The sequence below is a fragment of the Pleurodeles waltl genome, chromosome 1_2, assembly GCF_031143425.1.
Source record: "Pleurodeles waltl isolate 20211129_DDA chromosome 1_2, aPleWal1.hap1.20221129, whole genome shotgun sequence".
Classification (NCBI taxonomy): Eukaryota; Metazoa; Chordata; class Amphibia; order Caudata; family Salamandridae; genus Pleurodeles; species Pleurodeles waltl.
The window spans coordinates 197,122,570-197,136,009 of NC_090437.1; the positions used below are offsets into that span (position 1 = coordinate 197,122,570).

Below are 13,440 nucleotides of genomic sequence, written 5' to 3' on the forward strand. Positions count from 1 at the left end.
TCCAGTGTCTCCAGTGGTCAGGGCACTCTCCTTTGTTTAGGGGGCTTGGGCAGGCCCATCCGTGGTGCAGTGTGACAGCTGGGTGATTGATACAGAGCATTCCGTCCCTATTTATTTTCCTCCACAGGAGCAGGGAGAAGTAGAGCTAATTGTTCCTTTGTGTGGGGGAAGCCTTTGTTCTTGTTGTTCTTGCTGCTGGAGAGAATGTAATTATTGGACACAGCAGGGTGACAACAGGCCTGAGTTCTGATCTTGAGCGGAGTGAGCAAAACATGAAAACTCCGAATGACCCACAAGATACACCGTTATCATTTGGAAGTGGCAAATTTGATTTTCCTGCACAGGTTATACTTCTGTTCAAGACGTCAATGGTCTCTCTAGGCCAAGGAGAAAGGAAACTGTACTCTGAGCAAGTTCCCTCTCTAGATGTGTAATGGAGCGTCACTATAGTTAAGTAAGTAAAGCATACTGACCTCCCTTAGGAGTGTACACTATCCCTATGAGGCCTATGCCAGGTGAATACCTATATCTGCAGAGTCCCCATTGCGCTAAGCTACCTGTGGGCTGCTACCGGGCTGCGCACAGCAGTAGTCTCCCACACGCAGCCCGCACATGTCTGCACACACATGTGCACATGTGCTCATGTGTACTCAGCCAAGTGCCCCTTACCCTTGCTGCCTCATAGTAGCCTTATCTGAAAAGACGGCATTAGCCGTACACAAGCGCAGTCAGTTTACCGGGTGATTGACGTGGGTGAAACTTCGGTCAAGAGGCTCACCCACAGTGAAAAGCCCTTAAACCTGGAATCAAAAAAAGCAAAAAAATGGGCTCACCGCATGGGCAGAACCCAGTGCAACACACCGGATGGCAAAGTATCTAATTTTGCCTGTTTTAGGACATTTTGATTAAGATGTTGCTACAGGCAGTAGAAGTAGGAGCCAAATTCCATTCCTATTGACACCCAACAAATGCCCTGCCCACTTGTTTAGCTGTGATTACTAATATCCTTAGATAAAGAGTCACTTCTCCACTTAATTCAATCACATACATGCATGCAGTTTACTTTAATTGACTGCGGAATGCAACCACAATATTACAATAGTTAATAACTCACAAACTGTTAGAAAATAAAGCAATCACATGAGAATGAACTGTCAGGGAAAAAGAGAAAAAATATATTCTTGGCGATATGAAACTAATGTACTTATTTGGAACACAGAAGAAGCTCAAAATAATTTAAAGGAATATTTGAAGGGATAAATGCACAGGTGCCTGACCACTTCAACCATTAACTTTTACAGCTTTACAAAGGGGAAAATTCAGGGAACATAAAGCACTACTCCGGTGAATGGAATGTCCAAACCTAAGCTTGGTTAAGAAATCATACCGCTTTCAATAATATGTGACGTGCATTATACTCCACAAAAACGACAAGGGTATTCTGTTTAAAAACATGAACATATACTAAAGCTTATAGATCACAGAAGGCAAGAGTTAAATCAGGTTAGTGGCAAATCATAACTTGAATGTGTATGCTTCGATTAATATGCAATAGTAAGCTTATTAAATGGGTATAGTTTATGCTTCAATGAGTATGCTGTAATAGGCAAATTAATTTATTATAGTCTTGTAGTTGAGAGGAGAACTCAGTTAAATATGTCTCAAAGTAAAGAGGAAGAGATGTCTAAAACCCACCCTACCTCAGTTTCAGGTCTGAATCAGTCTCAAGAAAAGCTAAACCTGAAGCCTTGAGTTCAGCTCTGCACTACATTAAAAGTACAATTTTAAAACTCCCACACCTACACATTACTCTCAGGAAAGACATCCAATCAGAATAAAACAAGATTATACAATTGCCTAGTGGGCAAGTTAACAAGATGTTCTCACTAATAAACTGGTTCGGCAGCACTGGAAATTCAGCTTGGGTAGAAACAAATGTTTTTGTGTCATTAAGCAAAACGGCAACCAATGTTAGCCATCAATCAATCAATCATGGATTTATAAAGCTCGGCTAATCACCCATAGAATCTCAAGGCGCTGAAAGTAGGTGTGCTGCTCAGTGGAAGAGCCAGGTCATGAGGTCCTTCCTGAACTGCTTCAGTGATGGGGTCTGCCTGAGCTTGAGGGGAAGAGTGTTCCATTTCCGAGTTGCTAGCAAGGAGAAGGATCTTCCTCATGCTGTACTTTTCCAGTTCTCGGGGACAGCTGCAAGGGCGAGCTGGGAGAAACAGACGTCTGTTGGGTATGTAGAAGGTGCGGCGCGGTGGTTGAGGTATGCCTGTCTTAGGTTGTGCAGTGCCTTGAAGATCTAGATCAGGAGTTTGTATGTGATGTAGATCTCTGAGGTGAGAGGAGATTTGTCTGTGACAGGGGATGTCCAGGATGAGTCTGGCTGCACATTTCTGGACTCTTTGTAGCCTTGATTGAAGTTTCTTGGTGATGCTGGCATAGAGTGCCTTGCCGTAGTCCAGTTTGCTAGTGATGAGTGCATGGGTGACTGTCTTCCTCGTGTCGGGGGGAATCCATTTGAAAAGGTTCCACAGGAGAAGGAGTGTGTGGAAGCTTTATGAGGAGACGGCGTTAACTTGGTGGGTCATCGATAGAGAGGAGTCCAAGATGATGGGCAGTTTGCGCGCATGGTCAGTGGGGGCTAGGGGCTTTACCCTGAGTGGTGGGCCACCAGGAGTCGTTCCAGGCAGAGGGGTTGGAACCGATCACGAGGATCTCTGTCTTGTCCGAGCTGAGCTTGAGGCAGCTGGCCTCCATCCAGTCGGCGGCTGTTCTCATCCCATTGTGGAAATTCCTCTTGGCTTGCACAGAGTCCTCGGACAGGGAGATTAGTAGTTGGGTGTCGTTGGTGTAGGAGACTATGTTTAGCTCATGTTGTTTGGTGATTTTAGCGAGGGGGGCCATGTAGCCATTTTAAAATGGGGCCATGTAGAGGGGGCTATGTAGCCATTTCAAAATGAAGACCTACATTAACTGATGTCAACCTAGAGCAGATATAGAGGATTACATTCTTCACATAAGGTTTGAGCGTTTATGTATTACTGTTAGGTAAATGCAATACATTCATTATATAACAATCCCAATCAAACTCATTTGAACTTTGCTGTTTCCTAGGTCATTCAAGAAGAGGTCTAAATGAATCCAGTAAACTATGTGACTGACCCATAATTTCTCCAATCCACTATAGGTAAATGGCTCTGAAGAATCTGAACAGGATCCATTTTCCAGCAGTACAGGGGAGGAAGTGTTTAAACTTTCACAATTGATGAAACTTTAAATACTATTAATTTGGAATTATTTGGACATTTTTCATATTATTAGCAGCCTCTTTTCCTCACCCATTCGGCATTTTCTAAAAAGTTAATTTTGATAGGTGTTTCATTCCTTGATCAAATAAGTGAATTCAAATCCCGTGGCCTTGTGAAGTTACTAGTCAACTGTTAGTCATGTTCATGGTAATTAGGAAATCAGTGGAGTTCAACGATAAGCCTGTCTTATGTTCTCCAGTCTTCATTAAGGTGTTGTCAAATTGTCCATGTTTTGTTGGAATAGGGCGAGTTATTCTTGAGTGATTGTCAACTGACAGATTTATGGTTTCTTGAGTAGTCTGCAGTTCTTGGCAACCTTGACACTGAAAATATACTAGAACGCTTGAGCTTTGGAGTGGGCCACTTATAATGCACCCATTTATTTATGGTACTTCAAATGAATATGAAAGGAGAGTTTTCTTTCATGGTGAAATCATTCAGTATGAACATCCTTACGGTTTCACTTTCTCACGTTTCTCAAACATCTGCTCGCAGCGCAAGTGCCACTGTTTATTAACTCAGCCACTCGCATTGATTGCAGGATTTGCACACTTGTTGGAGATGCTAGGTATGTTCCATGGCTTGAAAGCCTGTTTAAATATTGTGGACTTCTGGACGGCATCAAGCTGAGTTAGCTGAACAACAGAATAGCAGACCTCATTGTGCTCTCTGTTTCATGCTAAGAACTGTAGGAGGCTGGACTGGCTTGTAGTGAGTACCAAGGGGTACTTGCACCTTGCACCAGGCCCAGTTATCCCTTATTAGTGTATAGGGTGTCTAGCAGCTTAGGCTGATAGATAATGGTAGCTTAGCAGAGCAGCTTAGGCTGAACTAGGAGATATGTGAAGCTACTACAGTACCACTTAGTGTCATATGCACAATATCATAAGAAAACACAATACACAGTTATACTAAAAATAAAGGTACTTTATTTTTATGACAATATGCCAAAGTATCTTAGAGTGTACCCTCAGTGAGAGGATAGGAAATATACACAAGATATATGTACACAATACCAAAAATATGCAGTATAGTCTTAGAAAACAGTGCAAACAATGTATAGTTACAATAGGATGCAATGGGGAAACATAGGGATAGGGGCAACACAAACCATATACTCCAAAAGTGGAATGGAAACCACGAATGGACCCCAAACCTATGTGACCTTGTAGAGGGTCGCTGGGACTATTAGAAAATAGTGAGAGTTAGAAAAATAACCCTCCCCAAGACCCTGAAAAGTGAGTGCAAAGTGCACTAAAGTTCCCCTAAGGACAAAGAAGTCGTGTTAGAGGAATAATGCAGGAAAGACACAAACCAACAATGCAACAACGCTGGATTTCCAATCTGGGGTACCTGTGGAACAAGGGAACCAAGTCCAAAAGTCACAAGCAAGTCGGAGATGGGCAGATGCCCAGGAAATGCCAGCTGCGGGTGCAAAGAAGCTTCTACTGGACAGAAGAAGCTGCGGTTTCTGCAGGAACGCAAAGGGCTAGAGACTTCCCCTTTGGAGGACGGATCCCTCTCGCCTTGTAGAGTCGTGTAGAAGTGTTTTCCCGCCAAAAGAACGCCAACAAGCCTTGCTAGCTGCAAATCGTGCGGTTAGCGTTTTTGGATGCTGCTGTGGCCCAAGAGGGACCAGGAGGTCGCAACTTGGACCAGGAGAGAGAGGAGACGTCGAGCAAGACAAGGAGTTCCCTCAGCAGCAGGTAGCACCCAGGGAAGTGCCAGAAACAGGCACTACGAGGATGCAAGAAACGGTGCTCACCCGAAGTCGCACAAAGGAGTCCCACGTCGCCGGAGACCAACTTAGAAAGTCGTGCAATGCAGGTTAGAGTGCCGTGGACCCAGGCTTGGCTGTGCACAAAGGATTTCCGCCGGAATTGCACAGGGGCCGGAGTAGCTGCAAAAGTCGCGGTTCCCAGCAATGCAGTCTAGCGAGGTGAGGCAAGGACTTACCTCCACCAAACTTGGACTGAAGAGTCACTGGACTGTGGGAGTCACTTGGACAGAGCTGCTGGATTCGAGGGACCTCGCTCGTCGTGCTGAGAGGAGACCCAAGGGACCGGTAATGCAGCTTTTTGGTGCCTGCGGTTGCAGGGGGAAGATTCCGTCAACCCACGGGAGATGTCTTCGGAGCTTCTAGTGCAGAGAGGAGGCAGACTACCCCCACAGCATGCACCACCAGGAAAACAGTCGAGAAGGCGGCAGGATCAGCGTTACAGAGTTGCAGTAGTCGTCTTTGCTACTATGTTGCAGGTTTGCAGGCTTCCAGCGCGGTCAGCAGTCGATTCCTTGGCAGAAGGTGAAGAGAGAGATGCAGAGGAACTCGGATGAGCTCTTGCATTCGTTATCTAAAGTTTCCCCAGAGACAGAGACCCTAAATAGCCAGAAAAGAGGGTTTGGCTACTTAGGAGAGAGGATAGGCTAGCAACACCTGAAGGAGCCTATCACAAGGAGTCTCTGACATCACCTGGTGGCACAGGCCACTCAGAGCAGTCCAGTGTGCCAGCAGCACCTCTGTTTCCAAGATGGCAGAGGTCTGGAGCACACTGGAGGAGCTCTGGACACCTCCCAGGGGAGGTGCAGGTCAGGGGAGTGGTCACTCCCCTTTCCTTTGTCCAGTTTCGCGCCAGAGCAGGGCTAAGGGGTCCCTGAACCGGTGTAGACTGGCTTATGCAGAATTGGGCACATCTGTGCCCAACAAAGCATTTCCAGAGGCTGGGGGAGGCTACTCCTCCCCTGCCTTCACACCATTTTCCAAAGGGAGAGGGTGTAACACCCTCTCTCAGAGGAAGTCCTTTGTTCTGCCATCCTGGGCCAGGCCTGGCTGGACCCCAGGAGGGCAGATGCCTGTCTGAGGGTTTGGCAGCAGCATCAGCTGCAGTGAAATCCCAGGAAGGGCAGTTTGGCAGTACCAGGGTCTGTGCTACAGACCACTGGGATCATGGAATTGTGCCAACAATGCCAGGATGGCATAGAGGGGGCAATTCCATGATCTTAGACATGTTACATGGCCATATTCAGAGTTACAATTGTGAAGCTACATATAGGTATTGACCTATATGTAGTGCACGCGTGTAATGGTGTCCCCGCACTCACAAAGTTCAGGGAATTGGCCCTGAACAATGTGGGGGCACCTTGGCTAGTGCCAGGGTGCCCTCACACTAAGTAACTTTGCACCTAACCTTTACCAGGTAAAGGTTAGACATATAGGTGACTTATAAGTTACTTAAGTGCAGTGTAAAATGGCTGTGAAATAACGTGGATGGTATTTCACTCAGGCTGCAGTGGCAGGCCTGTGTAAGAATTGTCAGAGCTCCCTATGGGTGGCAAAAGAAATGCTGCAGCCCATAGGGATCTCCTGGAACCCCAATACCCTGGGTACCTCAGTACCATATACTAGGGAATTATAAGGGTGTTCCAGTAAGCCAATGTGAATTGGTAAAATTGGTCACTAGCCTGTTAGTGACAATTTGGAAAGAAATGAGAGAGCATAACCACTGAGGTTCTGGTTAGCAGAGCCTCAGTGAGACAGTTAGGCACCACACAGGGAACACATACATATAGGCCACAAACTTATGAGCACTGGGGTCCTGACTAGCAGTGTCCCAGTGACACATAACAAACATACTGAAAACATAGGGTTTTCACTATGAGCACTGGGCCCTGGCTAGCAGGATCCCAGTGAGACAGTGAAAACACCCTGACATACACTCACAAACAGGCCAAAAGTGGGGGTAACAAGGCTAGAAAGAGGCTACTTTCTCACAAGAACAACTGCGGTTATCATCTGAAGATTGAAATGCCCTCACATGATGTTAATGATGCAAGACAAAATGATAACTAAATTACAAAAATTTGAATTTTATTTTTTAGACATTGATAAGAATTGTAAACCTTAAAAATGTAAAAACAGTGACTCTCACCCATTCATCCAACCATCGACCTGTCTGTTTATGAATTAATCTACTCATGCATCCACCCACACACCTTTTTTCTAGCCTTGGAAAAGAATGTAATTTGACAAAAATCCCCTTTAAAACCACCTTTACTAATATTCTCAATAATCTACTCATTCATCAACGTGTAGTAGAGATATCACTCTCGATTGCATTGAGGAAAAGTGCATATTCAGGATATGTTCAAATGTCCTCTACTACCACTTCCTTTGTAAGAGTCTCATCTTCTTCGATGTCCTTCTTGGCTGTTTTACCCAGTAGGTGGAAAATCTGCTCAGGGTGTAATCCATGTGGTTCAGCCACTTTCACTGTCAGCATGTCGAGAGTCATCACGGTGCCAGCAGGGATGCGAACTTTCGCCACCACTGACTTGCCCAACTGTAGAAAAACAAAACAGAAACTAAATAAATTGAAAAAGAGGCGTGCATTTTCGACAAATGATGAAATTGTTACCCTCATCAGTTTACCACATAATAAGGAAGTGTAAATTACATTTTTTAATTGTCAGCCGAATATGATGCACAAGAGATCTTCCCTTCACACTATGACAATCTAACTTAGTTCATGGGAACTTGTTTAGATGAGTGGATGGATGTTGCCGTGAGTGAGTAAATGGAAGGATGAGTTGGTGAACGGATGGATGGGTGGGTGGGTATATTGATAAATGGTAGAGTGGAAGAATCCATAGAAATGTTACGTGTAAATTCATGATTAACAAAGTTGGTGAAACAGTGAGTGGTAAGACAGGTTTACTCGTTCAACTCCACTGATTTCCTAATTACCACCAACATGACTAACAGTGCGTGAGTTGAATGGGTGAATAAGTGAATGAGTGAATGGCTGGGTGTAGGAAAGTAACATCTTCCTTGGCATGTTACCCCCATTTTTCACATGTATGTCAGTATGTTTTTCCCTGTCTCACTGGGATCCTGCTGGTCAGGACCCCAGTGCTCATAATGTATGGCCTAATGTGTATGCCTGTGTAGTGCCTAACTGTATCACTGAGGCTCTGCTAACCAGAACCTCAGAGCTTATGCTCTCTCTGCTTTTAAATTTGTCACTGTAGGCCAGTGACTACATTCACCAATTTCAATTGGCATACTGGACCCCCCCTTATAAGTCCCTAGTATATGGTACCTAGGTACCCAAGGCATTGGGGTTCCAGGAGATCCATATAGGCTGCAGTATTTCTTTTGCCACTCATAGGGAGCTCAGACAAACCCTGACACAGGACTGTCATTGCAGTCTGCGTGAAATAGTGCACACACTATTTCACAGACATTTCCACTACACTTAAGTAACTTATAAGTCACCTATATGTCTAACCTTCCCTTGCTGAAGGTTGGGTGCAAAGTTACTAAGTGTGAGGGCACCCTTGCACTAGCAAAGGTGCCCCCACATAGTTCAGGGACGTTTCCCCGGACTTTGTGAGTGCGGGGACGCCATTACATGCGTGCACTACATATAGGTCAATATCTATATGTAGCTTCACAATGGTAACCCCGAATATGGCCATGTAACATGTCTAAGATCATATCCCCCCATTCCAAATCTGGTATTGGGGAGCCAATTCCATGCATCCTGGGGGCTCCACCATGGACCCCAGTACTACCAAACGAGCTCTCTGAGGCTTGCACTGAAGCTACAGCTGCTGCCACCTCACAGACAGGGTTCTGCCCTCCTGGGGTCTGGGCAGCCCAGTCCCAGGAAGGCAGAACAAAACATATTCTCTGAGAGCAGGGTGTTACGCCCTCTCCCTTTGGAAATAGGTGTTACAGCTGGGGGGGGGGGTAGCCTTCCCCAGCCTCTGGGAATGCTTTGAAGGGCACAGATGATGCCCTCCTTGCATAAGCCAGTCTACACCGGTTCAGGGACCCTTCTCCCCTGCGCTGGCACGGACACTGGACAAAGGAAAGTGGAGTGACCACTTCTCTGTCCATCACCACTCCAGAGGTGGTGCCCAGAGCTCCTCCAGTTTGTCCCAGACTTCAACCATCTTGCTTTGCAAGGTGTGGGGATACTCTTGAAGGGTTTGAGTGGCCAGTGCCAGCAGGTGATGTCAGAGAACCCTCCTGATAGGTTCATACCTGATAAGGTAGCCAATCCCCCTCTCAGGGCTATTTAGGGTCTCTCCTGTGGGTTCTCTTCAGATCTGCTTGCAAGTTTCCTTCAGGAATCCTCTGCAACAACTTCAGACTCTTCTGACCTCGGATCAACCGCAGCCTGCTCCAAGAAACGCTGTAACTGCAACAAAGTGTCTACAATAAACACTTTTCTTCAGCAACCTCAACTCGAAGTCAGCAACAGTTTCCACGGTGTGCACGCTCTGGGGACTCCCTGTCTTCATCCTGCACCAGAAGGACCGAAGAAATCTTCCGTGGAGTGACGGAGTCACTCCCCTGCTCCAAGCAGGCACCTTGGTCCTGCGGTCCTGCTGACGCAATTTGGAGGAGGTAAGACCTTTCCTTCCCCAAGAGCGACGGTACCCCTGTGTACTGCATCTTCTTTGTCTCCTGAGGCTTCTGTGCACTCTTTGCAAAATTCCTTCATGCACAGCCTGGCCCGGGTCCCCAGCACTCCATCCTGCGACACTCAACTCGCTGAGTTGTTCTCCGGTGGCGTGGGACCTTCTTTGGTTGTGCTGCATCAACTGTGTTTTGCACCTCTTTGAACCTGGATCCTGCAACTCCTGGGGGGGCTGGCTGGCATCCTGATGGCTCTCTAAAGTTCTGAGAGCCCCCTCTACCTCCCCACACAGAGTTGAGGCCCCCAGGTCCCTCCTGGGTCCATCCAGCACCATTTTGACGCAAAACGCACTTTTGTCATAGCCAAGGCTTGTTGGCAACTTCCAACACGAAATCTCATCTGCAACGATCTTCACGCCGTGGGACATATTTTGCATCATGCAGGAACCCGCTGGTATCTTCCTAGGGTGCATTCCTGCAGTCTTCCACTACCCAGGGACTCTTCTTTTGCACCCACTTCTGGGTTGGCAGGGGCACCTGTCCTTCCTGGAACTTCTTTCAACTTCTGGACTTAGTCCCCTTCCTTCGCAGGTCTTCAGGTCCAATAATCCAGCAGTTGTTCTTTGCAGACTTGGTTGGCTGCTACAAAATCCCCAAAACGAGCTGTAGTGTGTCCTAAGGAAACTTGCAGTACTTTACTCCTGCTTTTCTGGGCTCTGGGGTGGGGTAATTACTTACCTTTACTGTATTCTTACTCTCCTAACGATTCTGCACACACTACACTTGTCTAGGGGGTAATTCATGATTCGCATTACACTTTCTTAGTATGTGGTTTGTGTTTCCCTTAGACCTATTTTCTCCCATTGCAATCTATAGGATCTCTACTGTTTGCATTGTTCTAAGACTATTTACTTGTCTAATTTTGGTGTGTAGTGTACATATTGAGTATTAATGCTTACCTCCAGAAGGAGTATTGTCTCTAAGATATTTTTGGTACTGTGTCACCCAAATAAATACCTTTATTTTTGGTAACACTGAGTATTGTCTTTACTTGTGTATAAGTACTGTGTAACTATAAGTGGTATTGAATGAGCTTTGCATGTCTCCTAGTTCAGCCTAAGCTGCTCTGCTATAGCTACCTCTATCAGCCTAAGCTGCTAGAACACTACTACATTTCACTAATAAGGGATAACTGGACCTGGTATAAGGTGTAAGTACCCAAGATACCCACTACAAACCAGACCAGCCTCCTACATGGGGTCAATGAGGCCAAGGCAAATTTAATTTGTGGTACTCTGTTTAGATCCTTCGATTCGCTAAAGCAAACTATTTTTCAGGTGAAAAACAGGGTTGGGCTCTCCCATTGGACAATCAGGCAGTGCCCGATGGAGTGCTCTCACAGATTAGTGTGTGGGTCGGTTTTGTAGCAGTTTGTAGGCATGTTTTATGGCCAGGTCGGCTGGATTTTAATGGTTATTTCTCTGATATTAAAACAAACATTATCTGCAGTAGGCCTGGGCGGAGTTCACGGAGTCTGACTTAGTGGAATTCTGCGGAGTTAAAAAAACACTGTGGAATTCTGCGGAGACAGAGTTCAGTGACTCGTGGAGTCCTGAATGCGCCTGAGCTTAGCGCTTCTGAGATCGGGTGCATTCAGGAGAGGGCCTTGGCAGTGAAAACTGCAGTTTCAGGCCTCTTGCGCACCGGCCTGTCCTGTGTGCAGTGTCCTGAAACTGCAGCTTTCTTTTGCTGCCTACTGCCCAGTGAAAGCTGCCAGGCCTCTAGTGCACCGGCCTGCCTCATGTGCATTGCACACACAAGGCAGGCTGGTGCAGAAGAGGCCTGAAACAGCTGAGAGCTCCCCTCCCCTCAGTACTATTTGCTTCACCCCTGCTTACACCAACATAAAAGGACTCCATCTTAGGTGGTAGCTTCAAGGTTTTATACTAGAAGAAGTTCCATCTTCCTCAGGATGTTCCACAGTCCCTGGGACATGCCTGGCCTTTCTTCCTGGACAGCTTCTTCTGCCAGGATTAGACAGAAGAGGGGTCAGATATGGAATCTTCCTCATCCACAATAACAGAAAGAGAAGCCCCCACCTCTCTCCTTATAATGAACTACATGCCAGAACTCAAGAAGGAGTGTAGCTCTGCCTCAGTCTCCCTCACTTCAGGATCTCTACCCTCCAGTCACTGGAATGCAGACTCATGCTCTGGGGATGCTCTCCTCCTCCTTCATCTTGTGCCATACCAAGCCAGGAGCTTCTAAAATGGATAACACTGGCTTCTGTTCTCATGCTGACTGAAACACATATCCCTACTACTGCACATGTGCTACACACACACATACACACACTTTAAACACACTCAACATACACAAAGGATTTCAGCGGAAGGATCTAAGCATACACAAAACAGTGAAACTTTACACAAGAGGGGTCTGTAGACCACACTCTCAGTGAGACAGATAAAATGACGTTGTCGCACTATCAGTCTCAAAATATGATGTGTTGCCATCGCTGCATGATGAGTTATATTATCCAGATAGGGACAGCAGACCTCTTTCCAATATGAGGGACACACTTGGTGCACTCCACCAGGTCACAGAACAGGTTCAGTACCCCTCACAGTCAGGGACAGCCCAGCCCTCTGTGCACAAGCTTAGATTAGTGGGATCCTGGAGCCAAAATAAAATTCAGGATATGTGATATACAGGTGGTCATTCATTCAGGGCAGGCAAATATGCCTGTGTAGCATGTTGTGGACATTGCAGTCCCAGCGCCATCCATCTATCTATCAACACGCTCACCCATATCCAAATTTTCACTCAGATCCATACATCCATTCACCTATCTACAACCTCTCCATTCAATCCCATATTTTCCATACATCCATTGATATATCCATACACCCAGCCACATATTCGCCCACCCATACATCCATCCACAAAATGTTCAGGATAAATTAAAACAGTTAAGTGCTTAGTTAAAAATACCCATACAATTTCTTAAAATAAAATTTTAACATTTCTCTCCTCCCACGGGCAATAATGAGCCTCAATAACACTTATTATAAGTAACATTACTGGACCTTAAACATGTTTCTTTGAGCAGAACTATCCTATTCTCTCTTTTTGTTTTATTGAATTATTAAATGTTCATGATTTTAGAGCAACCTTTTCAGGACTTCAATCTATTATATCGTTTGATTCCTGAATCGCAGAACCCTTTCACAGAGTTAACATATGGAGCTTGGCCAAGCAATATAGATAACCCCGAGTTGCTTTTAAAAGCCTTAGACCCATGGCAGAATTGAGTGTTTAATGTTTTGTGAACATGAGTGTACTCCAGGATCTGCATCAATAAGTTCAAGGAAGATTGAAAATATCAAGGAGTGTTAAAGGTATCCCAGTGTAGCACTGTGTATCGTCTTCAGAGAATTTCAGTGATACATAGCCATGTTAGGACAGGCTGTTCAAAATGTCAAAACTTTTTTGCAGCTGTCATAGTGGCAATCAGTAACTATTCTAATACCCTGAACGAAGACCACCTGCTTAGGTCCTTCTATATTGAAGCTGGTGAAATACTAAGGGCCAGATGTAGTAAGAAATGTGATTGCGACTCACAAATTGCGAGTCGCAAACGCATATGCAGAATGGTGTCCCTAACAACATCTGCGAATTGCGAGGGAGTCGCAAAGA

General features: G+C 45.7%; 1 protein-coding gene across 1 annotated transcript in view; it reads right to left on the bottom strand.

Moving 5' to 3' along the window:
• Nucleotides 1–7,161: 7,161 nt before the first annotated feature.
• The window catches only part of LOC138299488 (sialic acid synthase-like), a 278,224-nt gene continuing 271,945 nt past the window's right edge, over nucleotides 7,162–13,440 (bottom strand). The window contains exon 6 of the mRNA XM_069237763.1: nucleotides 7,162–7,654. Coding sequence (XP_069093864.1) covers nucleotides 7,460–7,654 — 195 coding nt within the window. The 3' untranslated portion in view covers nucleotides 7,162–7,459. The remainder of the gene's footprint in view (nucleotides 7,655–13,440) is intronic.